Source organism: Pyrus communis, chromosome 9 (genome assembly GCF_963583255.1).
Source record: "Pyrus communis chromosome 9, drPyrComm1.1, whole genome shotgun sequence".
NCBI classification, from domain to species: Eukaryota; Viridiplantae; Streptophyta; class Magnoliopsida; order Rosales; family Rosaceae; genus Pyrus; species Pyrus communis.
In genome coordinates, this window is record NC_084811.1 from 5,223,105 (window position 1) to 5,245,007 (window position 21,903).

The window sequence follows — 21,903 nt, forward strand, 5'->3', positions numbered from 1 at the left end:
GCTTTGGCAACCAACTCTATAAACACAGAGAGAGAGAGAGAGAGAGAGAGAGAGAGAGAGAGAGAGAGAGAGAGAGATGGGGGGCTTAAGTTGTAACAAGGATGAATGTGGTGTTGAGTGAAGAAAGAAAGGGTTTTATAGGCAGTTGAGACATACAGACATACACATGCATTAGGTGAGTGGGTTCCACAGAGGGCTGCTTGTGTTATTTCAAGATAACTTAGATACATATGTACCTCATCTTTTGTACCTCTATTCCTTGGCCTTGCCTTTCACGTCATTTTCATTCTTGAAGGCTAAACGTAATCTTTGATTGTATTTTAACTATTTAAAATTTAATATTTTAAAGATTACCTTAATGTTAATTTTTTATCGTCAACCATATGTTATTTTTTTTTCTTCATATTTTATTTCTTTTTAAGGTCAAACTTAGCATATCTTGAGGTTACATGTTACCTATCTTGGAGCCAAATTTAGCATGACTCATTTAGCCCAATTCCCTTTTAACCTTTTGGTTGGAGACTGATTTTGTCAATTTTAAAGCAAAATTGTGGTCAATAATCCTTGAGTGGATGGCCTAATTTGGGATTTAAGCATGGCGGCAGATCTGTATGAACGAAGAAAGCATTAATCTCAGCAGATAAAATATTACAACTACTAGTTACTAGCTAGTTAAGCTGCCAATTATAAAGGACTTTTCTTGATGAGTGGCCCAATGCGTATACTATATTCATGAAGTAATCTTTTGTATCTTTTCATGTACATAGCCAAGTTTTTTAGGTCACTAGTGATGGTTTTCTTCTTAATGTTGAAAGAATTTCAGGTTTGAATCTTCGTTCAATTCAGATATTTGTTTAATTTCAATGCATATAAAGGCCAATAAGAAAAAAATTTCAAAAATGAATTCACATTACAAGATGTGAGAGACGTCATAAAATTTCGGATGCCCAATATTCTAGACTCAATATAGATAAGGGTAAATATGTATAGTTTGATATACAAGAGATATTCTTATGGGAAGTGATTTTTTCTTCGTATACACATCTCACAATACCAATAATAAACAGGAGGGTGCATGCTAAAAAAAAATAAAAATTTGCGGGTCATAGATTTCCCTTGTTAATTTTGTGATGCAAAACAAACCAGTGTTAGTCTTTGACTATCTTTTGTTCTAATGTCAATAGATTTTGAAATGTTAGGTGAATTAACACATTTATTCAACAATGTCAAATAACTAATAGTACTCGTTAGGTGAATGTGCACCTGCATATCTACTGTATTCTTAATAAAATGTCAATCTCCATTCTGAATGCAAATTTGGTCCCAATTACATTATTATGTTACAATTTTCTGCCTTGTGAACTTTAAGGGAAGAATGTGCTTGCTGAAAGAAGAGAACTCGCATTGAAGATGAACCAGAGCTGGTGAAAAATTGGGGAATTTGTTTATAGTTTCAGCTGGCAGATGAGATACCGCGAGGGACCAGTGGGGTTTCCTGCGCTGGCGTTTGATTAACTAGTAGTTAGGATTGATTAGATGCCCACTAAATGGGAGAAAATGAAGATTAAAGTTTAATAAATTAAAGTTAAACACACAACTGCATAAGATCTTCTGATTTAAGTAACAAGATTTTGATTCCAGTTTAGGCAATACTAATGGTTTTTGTGTACAAAAAGGACAGAAAATTTAGTTAAATTAAACCAAAGAAGATTTCATGACTTAAGTAATAAGATTAAGATTTCCTAAAAGAAAGGTAATAAGATTTAGATTCTATCAGTACCAGAGTCAAGCAAGTTTCTATTTTCTGGAACTTGGTCTGTTTTTTAGGGATCTCTCCCACCAAATCCTAAGGATCCGGAGATCTGAATCAATGAAATTTTATCCAAATGTAACAATTATTATAATTTTTAGAATGATCTTCTGTTTGTAGCCGTTGAATCAAATTATAAGGGCCCGGATCTCCTAATCCCTAGAATTTGTGGGAGATCCGGAGAGGATTTCTTCCCTGTTTTTTATGAGGGAAGAGACAAAACCATGTCATACAGACTTATTCTAGGGTTTTGAACTTTTAGTCCTTAAAATATTTGAAATTATAATGCCATGCAGTAATGTAGCTACCAAATGTTGCAAGTTGCAACAAAAGAAGAGAACCAATAAGCTCGTATTTCGGTTTTGGTGATTATTATGAAAGAACAAACTTACAGGATATGAGTATACTGACATATAATGTTTTGGATTTTTAAAACAAGACGGTGAACAGAATTTAAACTTATTTTTACTTCATTGACAATGAATATCACCATGACATTGCACGCGTGTCATGCAAATCCGTCTTCTACTTTGATAATTTTTTACGTCAAAGTGCTTACCTTGCTTCCATTTGAAACTTGGGTTTTTAATCAAATACCCCCGATTGCTATATTAATTTGAGAAGTGGTGGTCCCGATGACATATTGCAACAAGTGATTGGGCCCCAAGTTTATGACCAAAGACGGCAGCTAAAGAAGTCAACAATTCTGACCAGAAAAAAAAATATAGTCATCGATTCAATTTGTATTCAATTAATTTGGATAAACTAACCTTTAATATGTCCTTGTACGTACATTGTATATCATTGTTTACGTGAACTTAATTATATTGCTCCGGGTCCAATTACAAGTCTGACTAATGGCTTCTATATATGCTACCATATTGAGGTGCATGAGATTTTATTGACGATTTGAAGTAAAAAAGTCATTAATTTATGTGGTTAGGGACATTGATATTCGAAATTAAAAGAATGAAAAACACTTTCGTGCATCAGTTAGGTAGTTTCATGAAATGAAAGCAAACATTTCGAAGTTACTACATTATATGTGAATACTACCATAAATATTTTTGAAAAATTAGCTTGCATTCTTGTGTTTGACTTGACTTTTAAGAGACGATCATTGATTATTTAGTGTAACGATCGTCAATACTGTTACATACAAGTATGATAAAGCGGCAATTTGGAATATGAAATTTTAGGACTTTAGGGTTTTAGAAACAAACGAGACTTACAAGGGAAACACGTACTTTGAGTGGTGTGAGCGGGAAAGCGGCAATTTGCAATATAAAATTTTAGGACTTCAAGGTTTTAGAAACAAACGAGACTTACAAGGGAAACACGTACTTTGAGTGGTGTGAGCGGAATGTGAAAGAGAATAAGATCTAAAATTTGAAACAAGAGGTTTTCTTGATTTCTAGTGAAATCTCTCAAGGAGATGAGAGGCACATTTACCCAACCAATATGAATTATGTGCTCTTGTCTGTGTTTACTCTTCAAGATCCATAAAAAGTTGAAACGACAATTATAAATATAAACCACCAGTTTCACGTGTTTCATGCAATGAGTGTATGAAATTTAGTTTCTTCTATATTCTACATGCAATATCGAGATTAAAGATTTGGCCTCTTTAATTATGTATTTCCCGATACATATTATAGTGAAAACTCCCAGGAGTTGTGTTTTGCAGCCAAAGCAAGAAATTAAACGAACCCTATTTCGCAAATGAATTAATTCCTAATTATGATTATGTTGTGGGTCGTCATTTATTTATGGATACTTTTTTAGCAAATAAATAGAGCAAGATAAGATGCTATGGGTCATTGTCTTCTTTATTGTCAACTCTTCACCAAATATGAGCAGCCTCTCTTACTAAGGTTCTTTTTAAAGTCGAGTTGGCTCTGACACTGTATTTTTATGTACAAAACTAAAGTTGGTAGTTTCTTATTTGCGTTCTCTTCAAGGCCAGGCCGGCCCTAACATTGTATTTTTATATACAAGACCAAAGTCGGTGATCTATTATTTGCATTCTCTTAGGGCCGGCCCTAACTCTGCGTTTTTTATATACAAGACCAACATCGGTGATCATTTAATGCTTTTTCTTTTTATAATTAATTCATCAAATCTTGAAATAGTATGCATTATGTATAATGTTCATGATTAATGGGTACTTGGAGAAATACTTTACGAGTAATTGCTCCTATGATATACTTTTGCAACTAATGGACCACCATTCATGCTTGAATATGTTCCCATAAACCAGAAGGCAAAAAGAGCAAGAGGACCAATGACTCCATCCGAATATTATTATTTTTTAATACGACTTTTTAATAATTAAATTGACCAACCATAAAATAATAATTAAATTGACCAACCATAAAACAAAGATACACAGAGTTTTTTTGTTTGTTTGCTTTGGACATGATGATTTGTATATTAAGAATAACATTATATTAATGTTCCTTTTTGTATATTATGATGATTTCATGTGCACGCAGCATGAGGGAAGAGCCAAAACCTCTGCTAAGGCTTATGTTTTTCTCTGGTTACTGGATTTTGTAGATTTCCGGCCCAAATCAGATCAACAGGGCTGAGTCTACTTAATTCCCCTAAGGCATGTTTTTATCCCTCATTAAGCTTCATTAGACTGGACCGACTTAGTTAAGATTACTAGTCCGGATTTGGTACGAGCAATGATTGAATTTAATGAGACTAAGTCGCTCTCGTGTCGATTAAATCCTTCACTAGGGGGTCTTTAGTGAGAACCCCCCGAAAACTAGGGGATTGCTAATCCCGTCCCCAACACTATCGTCCTACGAACCAGTCACCAAATCGTGCCTTCACGCCGATCTCCTTCTTCCCGCGAACTCAACCCTCTCTTTGCTTCAAATTGACTTCTCTCCCTCTTATGAGGCCTGACGAACCCACAACCCAAATTTGCCCTCTTTGCTTCACGGAGGAACACCTAATATGCGGAAATGGGTTCCTCCATTTTTGTCAATTGAACTGGAAACAGTAACCAGAAAACATAGATAATGAACTCCCCCTGAAGAACTTAGGATCTTAGAACAAAAAATGGAAGCTGGATCTGCTCTGGATCTGATCCAACTCAAGTTTTATACGGCAATTTCAACTCCATTTGCTACCCGGCAGCTCCAGCTTCTGCGCCAGGCCATTTCCTTTGAGGAAAACAAAACAAATTCAAAGTTTCAAACTTCGAAGAAGAAGTAAACCAGAGTAATGTAAGATGAACTGGATAAAAAACAAAAAAACAAAAAACAAAAAAAAAGGAGAGGGGGAAAGAGTGGGCGAAGGAAAAGAGGGAGAGGTTCAGATAGAGAGGAAGAGGATTCTAGAAAAAACAAAAAAAGAAGAAAAAGATAAATTAATTATAAAATATTTGTCGGTCTAAGAAACATAATAAACTTTATGATTATATTATTTAATCCAGCATCAAATGCTACTTAAATCAATTCAACTTTGTCTCTGAAGCTAATTCAGTTTAAGATAGTTCAATGCAACAAAAGCATCTTAAAAGTGGTTCTTCGTACCCAAATTTCATATCTGGGCACCCATCAATTTTATTTAAAAAAAAAAAAAAAAAAAACTCTTATACCCATGTATAAAATTACCATGAATGACTTAGTAACTTTTTAAGAAAAGAATTATTTACTTGACCACCCATAGAGTTTTGAAATAAACAACGTGGTAACCAAGCGACTGATGAATTTTGCAACTAGTGAATTTCAGCTTACCGTGCTTAATCTAAGCTTCACTTCTTTAAAATTCTACTCAAGCTTCTCTAAAACTCTCTCATGCCTTATAGTTTGGTGGTATTCTTCTTCACTTGGATGTGAGAGGTCTTAAGTTTGAATCTCGTGGATGGCGAATTCGATACCAAATTGGGCTGTTTATTGTGTGGCATTACCGAACTCCCCCTTCCCTTAGTTTAAATTATCGATGTACTCAAAAAAAAAAAAAAAAAAAAAAAAAAAAAAAAAAAAACACTAAACCATATCATTAATATAAATAGAATGGCCCTTAGAGGGCTCCTACAAGATCATCTGTTAAATGTTGCATAAGCTATTGGGGGGAAGCTCAAAACTATACAGACCAAAGTTTAAATTATAGCTCCATTTGGCTAGCTAATATGCAACATTGTTCAATTCCTTGAAAATATGTTTTAGCTCACAATGTGCAATCATATATCCTAGCAACTCTTCAAAATTGTAGTGAGAGGGTGACCACTGAGTTAAGTAGGTCATTTATCAGTACAAAGAGAAACAAATGGGACCTATCAACCCTGGTAAAAATGGATTGGACCAGTGATTTGCTCTAAAAGTTTGGGTAAAAGCCCCCCATAACCTTGGGCTAAACTTTGTACAGGCCTTTTTATATACTCAAAGAAGGTTGTGGACTTAATAGTTATGGAATTCAAGCGTTGCTCTTTTGTCCAAATATAATGGCTATAGACGGACACTTATTGTGCAAGTCAAATAGTTAACAAGGAAACTTGTGGTTGTCATGTTATTTTCCCGTAAATGAATAAGAAGAGTGTTTACCCTAATGAGACATACGTAAGGTAAGAAATAAGATAAGGCATGGTGGGTCAAGGACTCAAGTACCTTGTAACAGCAACCACTAATGTAACACAATTGTATTTATGAAAATTAACCCTCTTTAAAAAAGATTGACAAAGTTTTATGTGTAATAAAATGGTGGAATTTCAGTTCATAAAATGCATATTATTGGAACCGAATTCGTGTGCCAGTGTGCCACTATTTGAGGAGGAGATACACAAGCTTGACTATCTATAAAACAAGGGATTGCAAGATTACCTTAGTACCGGTGGGGTATCGGGCAATGACTATCCGGGTCAAGTTAGTAAACAATTTATGAGACTCAAGCGGTAGGCAAGAGAATAGAGTATGCTACAATTATATTACCAGAGACTCAAGCCTAGAACGACGTATTTATAATAGTTGGGAGATAGTCCTTATAGGATATAAAACTCATATTAAACCAGGAGAATCCCAAAGAACATCTAGAATTAGATATTGCAAACTCTTAGTAGTGTGATTACTTGGTGTTGAGTTCATGACCAACCTTGGTTCATATTCCGATTTGTCTTATTCTGACCCTAAAAAATTAAGATCCCCACTTATGCGTACTTTTTAACATTAACAAACAAGTCGGCCATACAGATAGAGTCGTTGGAGAAGTTGTTGGCAAGTGGAAAATCAATTCAATTGCGGCTACGCAAACACACCATATACTATCTACACAGTTGAAAGCATATGCATCCCACTACTAATGACTTAAAGCTTTTAAGCAAAGCTTACATGATTGTTTGTAGCTATACCTACTCGCCTACTGTACTATGGTTGTTAATTATGCAATATTTACCGACATTGCATCATCTAAATATGAATATATTGTTTTTATAGTGAAAAGAAAAAACATTGACAATAGAAGTGGACCTAATTCATTATGTAGAAAAAGATAGGTTTAAGGAATAACTTATCTTCAATGCTGAATGTTGATGTATAAACGAGAAGTTATTATCGACTTTAGTCATGTTTGTCATTGTTCATGCTTCAATAAAAGAAGATCAATGAGGTGTAAATACAACATTATGGTGGAAGTGCTAAAACTTGCGGTAGATTTACACTTTTTTTCTTACATTTTGGAGAGGGTACAACTTAATTTGTGTCTTGGCAGAGAGTGGAGGCATCTTTTCAAACCTAGGTGTAACTACAGCCTTGCCCCTTTAGAAGTGCAAAAGGGGAGCTAAAACTAGCTTTTATACATATGAAAATTTTATTATATGCTCTGATATATAACATGTATCATAGCAATGAATTGTTCAATGTGTAGTCAAATATCCAACAAACAAGTATTCAACTGCTAAAAATCTAAATATATAACATACATTATACACCGATACATACTAAAACATCTTGTATAGTTGAAGCTTAACATATGAGAGGTGAATGAGCAAGACCCTAGAAGAGGATCAAAAGGGCAAAACATAACCTAAGAAACCAAAAGGGAACAACCACTAGTACAACTATATCCCATAGAAAAATGGTTACCAGAAAGCAAAGACACCTTTAAAAAAAGACCCCTTTTGGACTTTTACTCCCACTAAAACCACTAGCTCTCCACCAACCTTTCTCTTCTTTTCACTCTCCCTCAACCAAATCAAAATTAAAAAAAAAAAGACTCAACGAAGCTTCCATATTCCCATTCAGATTTCAGACTGTTAAAAAAGGAACCAAAAAAATTAAAGAAAAAGAAATGGACCGCTAAACCAAAATTTAAACGGTTCCCACTATAATTCTGTCACATTAGGGCCAAAATTAGAACATATTCGAATAAACACTCATAAAAACACAACATGCAGCCATCTACACAATTCACATTAAAAATTAACACTAATAAAAATAATATACAGTCATCAACAGAGTTTAAATCGAAAATCAACACTCATAAAAACAACATGCAATCATCTATTTGAATTTTGGATTCAAATAGATTCAAATGAGATGACAGAGTGTGATGAAATCGAGAGACAGACAGAACAAAGAGCACGATGGAATGAAATGAGATATATATATATATATATATATGTAAGCATGAATAAAGTGGAAATAACATAAATTAAGCAAGGAAAAATTAGAACTACACTGTGCTTATAAACAGTAAACAAGTTTATTTTGAGATTTCCGATAGGGTATTTAGTATTTACAATTGTGATAAGGCACTAATGCCCTACAGTAAAATTAATCACAATTAAATATCGAACTCATTACAAATACCTATTATATTGTCATACAATTTATATTTGATGACTGTGTCATTGCCTATCATATTGGTGAATCTTTGTTAATTGAATCGGGTGTAACCTCATAAATGATTTCGATGTGATCATAAGAATTTGATTTAGGACTCGTTTGCAACTGTTTTCGTAGCAAATATTTTTCTTCTTCTCATAATCACTTATATTAGAAGTGTTGTTATTGAAAGCGTCTACAATTGTTAGCAAACATTTTTAGCACTTTGAGAAGCAATGGGATGAGCTTAATCGATATATAAAATGATTCATATTCAGTATCAGATATTCAACAACCTAGTCACCCAAAAAACTAAAACAGTAATTTCCAAGCCAATTGTTTCATCATTAGCAACTTACCCCTCCCTTTAACTTTGGATTATTGGAAGCACCAACACGTTATGGTCTTCAAGGCAAGCGATTCCAACCCAAACAAACGAGACAAATCTCTCCAAACAAACAAACATACTAATTACTACATAACACATAATTTATTCGCACTCATTTTCTCATTTTTAAACTACTGTTTGTAATAAAATACGAAATGATAAAAAGAGAATAGAAGGCTTGTTTAGTGTGCTGGTTGGGATAGGTTATGATCAATTAAAATGAATTTGAGTCTTGTTTCTTGTTCGTTGTGTTAACATATGAGATGGACAGTACTAGATCTGATAAGTTAGAAATCTACAATAAAGTAAGTTATCTTAACTTATTCTTATATATAAGTTACAAGTCATGTCTTATATGTCTCTACCAATTCAATCTTATTTCTAAAGATTACCAAACGGGTCCAGATAAAAATTAAACTTGCACTAAAGAGTGTGCATAATTAATTTTTGATCATTGTAGTAAAACGCCATCTACGAGATTAGGCGTGTAGTTATATACCAAGATCCTTTACAGCGAGCGCGCCATGAGCGGCAAGATGCGCGCCGAGCTCCCTCTCTCTCACCGGTGCTTTCATTCCAAAATTCTCAGTTAAAAATAAAAAAACAATTCATTTAATTACTTCCCCTCCCTACTCTTTCTGTCACGTCTGTCTCTCTCACTCCCCTCACGTCTGTTTGTCTCTCTCTCTCTCTGACCACCGCATATTCATTCACACACTCTCTCTCTCTCTCTCTCCTCTCTCTCTCTCTTCTGGAAATTTGAAATCGAAGAGCGGAGGTACCATATACAATTTGCAGTTTTGGGGAGATTAGGGTTTATCGGAGTGGAGAGCTGAAGAATGCCGTTGACGAGGTACCAGATAAGGAACGAGTACGGCTTGGCCGATCCGGAACTGTACGGAGCAGCCGATAGGGATGATCCAGAGGCTCTTCTGGAAGGCGTGGCCATGGCCGGCCTTGTCGGCGTTTTGCGGCAGCTCGGCGACCTTGCCGAGTGAGTATCTTTGTTCACTTTTTTTAAGTGGTTTTTTATTCGAATTGTTGAAAATTGTTGCTTTTACCAGAAATGCTGAGACTTTAGGGTTTGAAATTTGACCTCTTGGATGTGATAGAATTACGATGCTTTATCTGGACTTTATTACTGGATTAACAGCGAGTGAAATTTGTCGACTTAGTGGAAACCAGTACTGAACTATGCTGGTGATTAAATATGCGATTATTGGAGATTACCATTTGATTAGGGCGATTGAAGTGTGCGTAATTGGGAATATTTTACGGGAATGAGTCTGCCATGTATTGGATTATGAATTTTGGTTGTGGGATCAAACTGAAATCCAAATGTTCTAGAATTTGGATTTAATTTGGTTACTGCGAAGGTGGGCATCGATACATAAGTACTTCTTTGTCCAAGAAATGATGTTTAAAGCCTTTTCAGCTGATATGTAATCTGGGTCTTTCCGGTTTATATGCCTGTATCACGTAACTGAAATTTTATGGTGGCATTTTAAATAGTTTATTTGGTAGCTGGGTTTTAAGTTAGTTGGTAATGGACTCACGAGAAATGCACTTCGTTGCCAATTTTTACTTATAGGTTTGCTGCTGAAATATTTCATGACTTGCACGAGGAAGTAATGGGAACCGCTACACGAGGCCACAGTCTAGTGGTTCGTGTCCAACAGCTTGAAGCAGACTTTCCTTCAATTGAGAAGGCACTTCTATCTCAAACCAATCATTCTTCATTCTTTTCCAACCCAGGTTTGACTACATGTTATGTAATTTCTTCTTCGTAACTTGTTTTGCACCTGCTTAAAGCTTTAAAAATCTAATGCATTAGTAAAAAGTAATTTCCTTTTGACCATGTTGCTAATAGACATTGATTACGGCATATTTATGCAAGTGCATAATTCTATTGCAGGGGTTGACTGGCATCCTAATCTGCGTTCTGAACAGAATATGATCACCCGTGGAGACTTACCTCGCTTTGTAATGGATTCTTATGAAGAATGCCGTGGTCCTCCTCGGCTGTTCCTTTTGGACAAGTATGATGACCAATTTGTGTTAACTTATGCTACTTTAACCTAAAAACTGAAATGCAAAGATTTTGGAAAATTTAAAATTTTTATGTTTATCACTTTATCCCATTCTAACAGGTTTGATGTTGCTGGAGCTGGGGCATGTTTGAAGCGGTACACTGATCCGTCATTCTTTAAAGTTGAATCAGCATCTTCAATAACAGTGGAGATGCAGAGAGAAAAGAAAACCCATAAAGTGAAGGTATTGCAATGGAATGATCATTTTTCATTAACTGCTTATTCTTTAGTTGCTATAGTTACAATTGTATGAGGTTTTCTGTCATGTAGGTAATTGTAATACATGTTATTATATACATCATGCTCATTAAAATCTTTCTCTGCAAACAGCCATACGGACCTTTTTTACCTAGCAATTTATTTACTATTTGACCTCTCACAAAATTACTTAAAAGGTATAAAACGAAAAGAAAAGGAAAAACAGATGGCATTGCTCCTCAGGGAGGAGCGCTGACACCAATGGGCAGCGACCATGATTGTTATCCATGGTCTTGTGTGGCCTAGTTCTGTATGAGCAAGATATTACTTAAATAGATGCCACTCAATCAATGTGTAGTTCTTCTCTTTGAAATTTAAATTTTAAGCATGCACCTTGATTAAGTTCTATTCATGTCACTCCTCCTGACTGACTGCATGTGTTAGGCATCTCCTAATTTTGTTTAAAGCGTGCGCCTGCATGCAGGCCTATGTGGAAACCGGGAAATGTTACTTTTTTTGTACTAAGAATTTGCAAATTAGGTTCTCCTTTTTCTGTTGGCAAGTCATTGCTATACTATACAATACAACTTATGTCATTACAATATTTACTGTGGTCTTTTATGTGTAGCAGAAGAAAGGATCCCACTGGAGGAATGGAGAAACCCCAGAAGTTGCACTGACATCACATGCCAAGTCAAATGCCAAGTAAGAGCTCTTTTTTCATACTATTGCACTATTCTCTTTCACGCTAGTGTAAATGTTCATGTTTAAATAACAGATGGATGAGTGGCTACTTATTATATTTCAAACAATGCAGGCTGCATGAGTTGTTCCTGGAGGAGCGTATTGAGAATTGTTCCGGTGATCCTGTACGTCGTGTGAAATTGAAGAAAAGGCATTTGAATGGATCTGCAGTTGACTCAAAAACTGGGAAAAGTTACATGAAAACATTTCTGGAGACTCTTTCACCAGAACGCAAACTTATTTGTGAAAGTTCTGTTGCTCCACCGCTCTTGAGATTGACCTTAGATGATAGTGGTGAGCCAGACCTTAGAATACTTGACATCACTACAGTGAGTCCTGCTGGAATGTCCCCAGAAATGGAAATTGCTAGCTTTTCACCTGATGTCCATAAAGATATATTAAAACCATCCATGGATGGCTTTAATAGGGGGTTTTTTGATAGAGAAATTCCAGAGGGGTCTGATCCAAACTCTGATGTTGAGACAAATGAAAATTATTCCAACCTTCATCAGGTGGCAGCAGATACGCAATTAGCAGTTGGAGAACATAAAACTGAAGGCAGCATGGAGGGGTCCACCCTCTCCAGTTATGTTGATAGGACAAGTGAGGTGGACAATTACATGGATGCTCTTGCAAATGTGGAATCAGAAATGGAAATTAACAATGAATTTCAGCCTAAGAACAATCTACACTTCCAGAATGTGGAAAAATATGGGATAGACTCTGATGCAGATGAGGAGCATCTGGAGCTTCAAACTCGATTTTCGGACTCTCAATCAATTGGAAACTCCTCTACATCAGATGACGGGAAGAATTCATTTGAAAAAGATACTGCCAGTTTTTCGCACTCTGATAATCCAAACAACGTGGTTGAGAATTCCCCATCAGAGTGTAATGGAGCAGCTAAAGAATTCCCTTTCACTGAAACCTGTGGAGCTGAGATTTTTGAGATGTCGTCCAACCAGCAATCTGAATTCGTGGATTCCCTAGCAGCCACAACAAAGGAGCATGCGTTATCTCATAATGCATGCATTGTGGAAGACATAAACCCTGATCCTGGAGATACATCTTACAGTGCATTTGTTAGGGATACAAGTCCTACACTCCAGCACTCAGACCCTGGAGCAAACTCGCCAGTGGTATCATTGGCAGGACCTGTGTTAGATGATACCCCCTCTGACGAAATTAAAGTTGCTTATAAATCACTAGACATTGATGAAAATGAGACAAATCTGGATAATTCTCTGGCTTTTGTCCCCAACTCCCAGACTAACGATGAATCCCCAAGTACTTCACCAAGCCATCCTGTTGATGAATCAGATATAGAAGATTTAGGTGTCAGTTCTGATGCTTTGCCACATTTGTCAAACGTTGAAGCCCTTGCTTCTGAAGATCAAAGTGGAAATATTGCTGTGAATGAAATACTTCAGACACAATTTGCTGATGAAGATTCTTTAGAAAGATTTGCGAGAAAGATTGATTCACCACATTTAAGTATTTCATCAACAGAAGAGCAGCTTTCCTTAGCTCTGCCAGAAGAACAAACATCTTCAGGTAATACATTACTGCCTTATTATAGAGATGTTACAAATCTTTGTAGCACGGCTTCCAGATTTGCTGATCCTGTTACACTAACTGCATTCAACTCTGAAGTAGTACTGTTTATGGTGGATGCTGCACGGAGTCATGGTTCAGAAGAGCCTGTAGTGGATGCTCCACAGACACATGGACTAATAGATCAGCAGGATGCTTGGCAGGCACATGTCCTAACTGAGCAGCAGTATGCTCCAGAGACACGTGGCCTAACAGAGCAGCAGGATGATTCACAGACACATGGCCTACCAGAGCAGCGGGATGCTTCACAAACACATGGCCTAACAGAGCAGCAGGATGTTCCCCAGACACATGGCCTAATAGAGCACCAATTATCTGATTTACATGAGGACGTTCCCCAACTTGAATCTGTTGAAGAAGCGGGTGTTCCACATTATAAAGAAAAATTCAATGTAGAAGAGAGATCTAGGGCCATGGATGACGAGGAATTACGATTATTCACCAGTGATGCTGATGTAGGAGGTGATATCGTTTCTGTGGATCTAACATCTAATTGTCCAACTTTCCCAGGCCATGAGGATCATGTGGATTCAGATGAAGTGGTGCCCGAAACACTAAATGTAGAAACTGTTGCTGTGCCCTCTGCTGCTGTTGCCCAACCTGATAATGACGTCAATGATGTTAGTTATTCATCTCCAAATGCAATTTCTTCTTCACCAACGAGTTTTATAAATTTGCATGCATCTCTTCCTGGATATGGGGATTTCCATGACAAAGAATCTGAACTGGATGAAGTTTCTCCAGAATCTGTTACGGACTCAGAAGTGCAAATGGAAGCAAGTAAAACAGATGTTTCTCCAGATTCAGAATCTAACTCAAGTCAAACAGTTACTCATGACCATTCCAGTCCAAAAGCATCTGATGATGGTCAAAATTTCTCTCTGGATGAACAGATTGAGAACAGTTTGGCTGTGCGTGATGTCCCTGCGGAATCAAACCCAAGTGAATCAACTACTTATGACCATTCCAGGTCAAAAGTATTTGATGATGGTCATAATTTCTCTCTGGATGAACTAACTGAAGGCAGTTTGGCTGTTGGTGATGTTACCATAGACTCAGCATCTTTAGAAAATACAGAAGTTGTGTCTTCACCTACCTGCTACCTCCCAGAGCCTGAAACGAGTTTGGAGAATTCATTGGAGTTGCAAGCAAATCAAGTTGATATCAAGGATTTGCCAACAGATGGAGCAAGGGATCAGCCAGAAGCTGACTTAAAACGTTCTCTGCAGGTTCAATCTGCTGAGCTTGATGTGGAAAGTTCGGAAGAAGATCAAGCAAGTATCATCTTATCAAGTCTTCAATCTGTACAGGCAGGGTCTCAAAACCACATGGATCTGGAGAAACCCAACCAGTTACCATCTATGGAGCACATCAATCAGGAAGTATGCTGGGGTGCTTCCCCGGAATCTCATCCTGAATATCTTCCAAGCCAAGCTTTAACATCAGAGTTCTTACCAGAATCATCAGGCCAGGAACTTGATGTTACGAAGCAACCATTGGAATCATTAGATTTTACCCTTCCTAGATCAGTCCTGCCCCCTGAAGCTACTGTGGTCAATCTGGAAGACATGCCACCATTGCCACCTTTACCACCAATGCAATGGAGGATGGGAAAACAACACGCTTCCCTTTTTTCACAGAGAGAATTGGTTGGAGTTGGTCAGGATTCTTTGCTGCCAATTCAGCCACCGGAATCTGATGAGAAAGCTCAATTTGATATGCCAGCACCACAGAGCAAGGTGCTGCCTCCCCAGAACCCATTTTTGCCTCTCACGTCTGAAGAAGGTGAGAAGTTCCAACATGTTTCTGAACCAGTAATGGGCAATGTGGTGCATCCTGCCCCGTATTCATTGCATTTACCAGCCATGGTTAACGATGCTAATCATCAGTACAATTTACCTGATTTAGGGGTGGCACAATTCTCGAACTCATTTTTATCATTACCAGAGGTATCGCATGATGGGTCTGGAAGTAATCACTTAGCTTCAGAGGGAGAAAAAGTTAAGACTGGTTCAAATCCATTCACTGGACCAAGCTCGGAATGTATAACTTTTACACATGACCCTGAATCTTCTCATGGATCTATTATCCAGCCTGTGCAGCAGGTAACTCCGAAGACAGGTATCGAGCCTAAGGTACTTCAACATTCACTGAAAAATTCAGAATCAGAACTAGGAGAACCTCTTTCCACATCTTTGACAGCACCACCAATGGTTGAGCAGCCTCAGCATAGTTTGCCAACATCAGAGGGAGAAATAGCATGGTCATCCCATAACTCTGCTGTAATGTCAGACTATGAAGGTGGAAGGTCTAGTGGAGTTCCAGTTACTAAGCTCCCTCGTCCTAGAAATCCCCTTATTGATGCTGTTGCTGCTCATGGCCAAAGCAAGGTAAATGAAAATCATATGATGGTGTCTTTCAGCACATGCTCTTCTTGAGATTTATGCTCTACAAAATACCTTTCTGACATGTTAACATTTTGCAGTTGAGAAAAGTAACTGAACGAGTTCGGCCTCAGGTCGAACCTAAGGTAGATGAAAGAGATTCGATGCTGCAACAGATAAGAACTAAGGTTATAGCCGTCTTTTTTTGTTATACTTCTTGCTTTTGCATCACCCACCTTTTCCCCATTTTGGGCTCTCTATTTTCGAATTTGAAGACTGAACCAATTTTTGTTGTCTTAGTCCTTCAACTTGAAGCCTGCAATGATGACAAGATCTTCAACGGTGACAAGACCCAGCATTCAGGGTCCGGCAACCAACTTGAGGGTTGCTGCTATCTTAGAGAAAGCAATTGCAATTCGCCAGGTTACTCTCTCCCCCACTCCCTCTTAGTATTTCCTTGTTCGTTAACATATTAATACGATAAGAATTTCGTTACAGGCACATGCAGGAAGTGATGAAGATGACGATGATGATAGTTGGAGTGATACTTAAAGGGGTTTATTCTACATTTCTACTACAGCTCTTCACCAGTGCAGTTATTGGCTTGAACTGGGCGGTCACTTCTCTTTCTCACAGAACGGCGTACGTTTCTGTAGTTTGGAGTATCCTTTCTCCTTACTCAAAATTCTTGTAGTATACTCCCCTCCTCCTCTCTCCCTTCAGAATCTATTTGTTGAAACATCGCTCAGCTCTATCCACGGAAATCTAGTTGAGGCAAAATGCTTTATACAAGAACGACAGATACAGCTCTGCGTGCAATCGCAGTTCCAATGTATGTCCACATATACTCATTTTTAAGATCTTGTTAGGTGTAAATTGTTGTGATATAAATGTACCATGTAGCGTAGCGGGAATGAAATTTTTGTAATCCTATGTGCAATGTAATGGTTCTTACGGTGCATATATGTATCCCTATATGGTCTGTATGTATCATATTTTAGCGGCCATTGTTTTGTTGTTCATATAAATGTCGATGTGTGGAACTTATTCAAGACTACAAATTATTAAATTTACCGTTTCTATTCCTTGCAAAATTCTTCTCTGCAGTTTTGGTTTCAGGAGGAATGTAGCAAAAGATTAAGAAATATCAGATTTATTTTAGGGTTTATTTTTTAAAGTCTCAACTTAAAACACAAGATTAAGAAATATCAGATTTATTTTAGGGTTTATTTTTTAAAGTCTCAACTTAAAACACGGGTGTACTCTTTTGTGCATCGCCGTATACTGAAAAATCTCTCGATCATGGCTTATGGACCAAAGACTTTCTACAATCTACATGGTCAAATCCATCAACAACTCTATCGATATGACTCTTTAAGGGAACCCTTAAAAGTATGATGAAATTTTTGGGAAACATTATGGATAAAGTGAACGCATAACATGCACGTAGTGATAAAATGCCGGAGAAGAATGTTTTTTCTTGCTCTGCCGTGATTTGTGGGTACATTGAAGCTTGCCGGTATAGAGAACCTATTGGTAAGTTTCGCGGGTCGTTGGAGATGGGTTTGAGGCCTGATGGTTTCAGCCTCGTTCGGGTTCTGCGTGTGGGAGGTTAGGGGATTTAGGGAGTGGGTATTGGATAGATGGGTACATAACGGAGACTGGCATTGGGAGGAACGTGTTTGTTGCTACTTCTTTACTAGACATGTATACCAAGTGCGGGATGGACAAAGCGAGTTGTGTGTTCAATGGGATGCCCGAAAAGGATACAGTTTCTTGGGGTAACATGATTCAGGAATATGCATCAAATGGGCTTCCTAAAGAGGCAATAGACCTCTTCTTTCAAATGCAGAAGGAGAATTTGAAACGCGGTTGCAATGCCATGGTCGGTGTTCTTTCTGCTTGTGCAAGTTTAGGAGCGCTAGAATTAGGGGACTGGCTAGCAATTTGATGAGGGTGCTTTGTGTGTGCTGTCATGCCGGTCTAGTTGATGAGGGTCGGAGGTATTTCAATAACACAACGAGTATCTTTTCCTTGACTCCGACAATTGGGCATTATGGATGTATGGTGGAGCTTCTTGGCTGCACAGGTTTGTTGAATGAAGTGTATGAGTTAATTAAAAGTATGTCAGTGGATGCGAAGTGCAGCGTTTGGAGAGCATGGGTGGACGCCGGCTACATAGGAATTCACAATTGGTTGAACTTGTACTGAAACAAATCATTGAGCTAGAACCATGGAACTCAGCACACTATGTTCTCCTCTCAAATATTTACTCTGCAAGTCATAAATGGGATGAGGGCAGCAGATACCAGATCACGAACGAGTCAGCAAGGGATGAAGAAAATCCCGGATTGCAGTTGGATCTAAGTAAATGGGGTTGTTCACGAATTCCTTGTTGGAGACGAGTCCCACGCATTGTCAGATAAGATCTATGCAAAACTTCACGAGTTGGCTAAGGAAATGCTCCTTTTATTCCTCTTCTATGTCCCAACAATATACGAAATATGTGGTCGGAACATCTGATGATCGAGTTGATTCTATGATTATAAGTTCATTCCATACCAGACCAAACCATAATAGGGTTATATACATTTTAATTATAAGAAGGGGTCATTCGAGCGTATCTAAATAGGTACTATGTTTACATATGGATCCCTACGTCATTACATTCCATTTAGGATTAGGAATAGGCATAATCGGACCTGCTTTTTACATATATCTCATTATTTGGGATGGGACCCTATTCATACAAATGTGTAAAAGATGCCAGCCGCACTTAAAAGCCAAGTACTCTACCATTGAGTTAGCAACCCAAATAAAATAATTAGAATGTGTAGATACAATCGGAATCTCAATAAAAAAAAAAAGATTGAATTGCACAACGCAATCCAAACCAATCAAAACATTAAAATAGCAAAAAAATTTAAAATTCTAAGAAAGTAATTAAAAAAGAATTGTTATAAGGTTTAAAAAAAAGTTAATTGCCACTAGTCAAAGAAGGGACAAGAGGAGAATCAAGACAAAGAGGGGGGGGGGGGGGGAAGGCTAATTCCGAGAATATGAAATATCCCATACCCTTCTTCGACTATTCGACCTACTCCTCGAAGCAAGGAAGGGAATGAAGATGGCATAGAATGCCCTATTAGCAAAAAAGCCATGGAATAGATGAAATAAATAAATAAAATGAATTTTTGTTTAAGAATGAAAACTGTCCATATTCAATTCATCCTTTAGAACCATATGACATCCTGGATATGATGAAATAAGATGAATTGAGATGGTATTTTGTAAACACGTAATTATCTTGAATATATTAACTAACTGGTCGTAGGTTCGAATCCTACTTGGGGAGATTTGATTCATTCCAAATTCTTTAATTCGGAATGAAAGGGTTCGCTTTGACCGTTAAGAGTAGATAACATGTTCCCTGTGTCTTTGTTTCTATTGGATTTTAGCTCATCGTATCACATTCTGTTATGCGATCTTTGAGAATCACCGTCAATACCTTGGTTAGACCGTAGGTGCGATGATTTACTTCATGGGTGAGGTCTCTGGTTCAAGTCTAGGATGGCCCAACTGCGCCAAGGAAAAGAATAGAAGAAGCATTTGACTCCTTCATGCATGCTCCACTTGGCTCGGGGGGATATAGCTCAGTTGGTAGAGCTCCACTTTTGCAATTTGGTTGTTGCGATTACGGGTTGAATGTCCAATTGTCCAGACGGTAATGATAGTTATCTTGTACCTGAACCTGTGGATTAATGCAACCTTAGATGCTTCAATTGTCGATTCTAGAGTATTGAGCGGGAGGTTACACCTATGGGTTAGGTCTCCACCAATAGAGGGCATAGGGGAAGAAGCACTACTCCTAGGAATTAACACATGAAAACTTTGTTATAATTTATCCATTTTCCTTATCAGGATCGGGACTAACAAGAATGGTTGGGACAACAAACATCCATCTTGTTCGTTTTTTGGATACCCGTATAACCATTGAAGATGTTGAAGTGACTAATTCCTGCAAATTAAAAGGCGTTGAAGACAAAGAAATTGTTGGAGTAACTTTTTACCTAAGTCGGCCGGTGGGAGCGAGAGGTTTGGGATATGTTTGGTGTTTCTTCCATCAATCATCTGGATCTCTTACGTATATCAACAGATTATGGTTTCAAGCACGACTAAGCCGAAGAAAGATATCCGATTGGAGAGTCAATGTGGGACCTTAAAGCAGGTGAGAATCTGGTTTGGTAGCAGCTTAATCTTAAATAGCAGACGATCTGCTACCCTATTTCCTTGAAAGAAGGTGCCCCTTTTGAGATAAGCAGGTGGGTTGGGCCAAGGGGCGAAGGATCAAGCGCTTTGAGCTTTGTAACTAGCCTTTCCATGGGAATTGATTTTTTCTTCACCTTCTTGTATAATATTAGGATGTCCCCTTCAACCGGGGAGATGTTTGTGTTCAATATTCTTCCTCTAATTAGGGCGAGAGTTTCTGCAAAGACAATGTTCAAGACAATTGGCTTGTGAGATTCAATACAGTGGTTAGTCCTTGAATTTAGAAAGAATATAGAATAAGAAAGAGCCCTCTTCAAATTAATAGTGGTCGGATTTCGAGACCAAAGAACTCTCGTTCTATCAAAATATTAAATATTTAGAAAAAAAAATTCTTTACTTTATGATGAAATGTTTTATTTTGATATATGATGAATCTATCATGAACCTATGTGCCTATGACTTTGTTTCTCAAGAAATTCATGCAACGGAAGATCCTGAATTTGAGACTTTCTACACCAAAAATATTCTCTTAAACGAAGGTATTCGTGCTTGGATGGCGGCTCAAGATCAACCTCATGAAAACCTTTCCATTTATACGATCGCATAACCAATTATTCATGATTGACTAGATCATGATGCAAAAAATAGTCAAATCTTCTTCAAAGTATAAGAAGCTCTTGCGTGTGCCGCAATTGTCATGAAGCGATAAAGCTCGTCTCGAAGATTACAGGGTGAGAGATCATCGTTGGGGACAATAAACGATTACGTCGTTTCATTGATGGTTCATGTTCATGTTACCAATAATTAATACTATTTTTTCATAGCAATCCCTTTGATGACAACATTTGAGGAGGCTTTCTTATCCGTTCTGTTGATATACAAACGATGCTTGCAAGAAAAAGAACGGGCCAAATGGGATGGTGCCAATAATCCCATAGATATATGACAAGTTAGAACTCCAATAAGCACACTAACTGGGCAGAGAGACATCAGATTTATCCAATTGTGATATTTGGATAAGCAATGGTAGCATCAATCCTACCTAGTGAGTAACATTTGTATCAACGAACAACGGTTAGACAATGAACTTACTATTATGAACGCATAGCAATAACTCGTGCGTGCTAAATAAGTTCTACCTACATCAATAACTGACCATGAAAATCACTAGCATCAACCATCAGCAGTCACTCGAGCCTAGTAAGGTCTACTTGGATCATGGGCATAGAGAAAGACATTGCCTCTAGAGATGAGATTAAAGATTCGATCTGAAGCTCACTTTATCGACTCCTCCTTCCCGGGCATACAAGATCAGATCAACCAAGTTTTGGTGTAAGCCCTTCCTTCGCTCTAATCCAAGCAACGACAACAATACAAACCAAAGTAGCGCCTAGCTTCGGATGCTAGTTCAGAACTTGCCTTCGCAAGTTTCACTTTCATCAACAGTCACCATTCAAACTGACTAATATTAGCGGCCAATGGTCATTTGAGCCTCCTAAGGTCCACTTGCATGATTGCCTCCAACAGTCAAACTTACTTAGCATTTAATCAACTTCACTTTGAATCAAATACACAA

General features: G+C 37.6%; 1 protein-coding gene across 1 annotated transcript; it reads left to right on the top strand.

Annotated features, from left to right (window-relative positions):
• The first annotated feature begins 9,575 nt into the window (after positions 1 to 9,575).
• On the top strand, positions 9,576 to 17,145 carry LOC137745050 (protein SCAR2-like). Its single transcript, XM_068484908.1, has 10 exons — positions 9,576 to 10,025; positions 10,623 to 10,786; positions 10,947 to 11,070; positions 11,182 to 11,305; positions 11,948 to 12,024; positions 12,137 to 13,617; positions 13,705 to 16,067; positions 16,163 to 16,249; positions 16,362 to 16,484; positions 16,560 to 17,145. Exons 1-10 carry the CDS (start codon positions 9,871 to 9,873, stop codon positions 16,611 to 16,613), a joined length of 4,752 nt encoding a protein of 1,583 aa, XP_068341009.1. The 5' UTR covers positions 9,576 to 9,870; the 3' UTR covers positions 16,614 to 17,145.
• Positions 17,146 to 21,903: the final 4,758 nt, after the last annotated feature.

Coding starts and splice junctions, on each gene's coding strand:
- LOC137745050 (XM_068484908.1), top strand. CDS start 9,871: ATGCCGTTGACGAGGTACCAGATAAGGAACGAGTACGGCTTGGCCGAT. Junction 10,026..10,622: donor CAGCTCGGCGACCTTGCCGA/GTGAGTATCTTT, acceptor TTTTACTTATAG/GTTTGCTGCTGAAATATTTC. Junction 10,787..10,946: donor TTCATTCTTTTCCAACCCAG/GTTTGACTACAT, acceptor ATTCTATTGCAG/GGGTTGACTGGCATCCTAAT.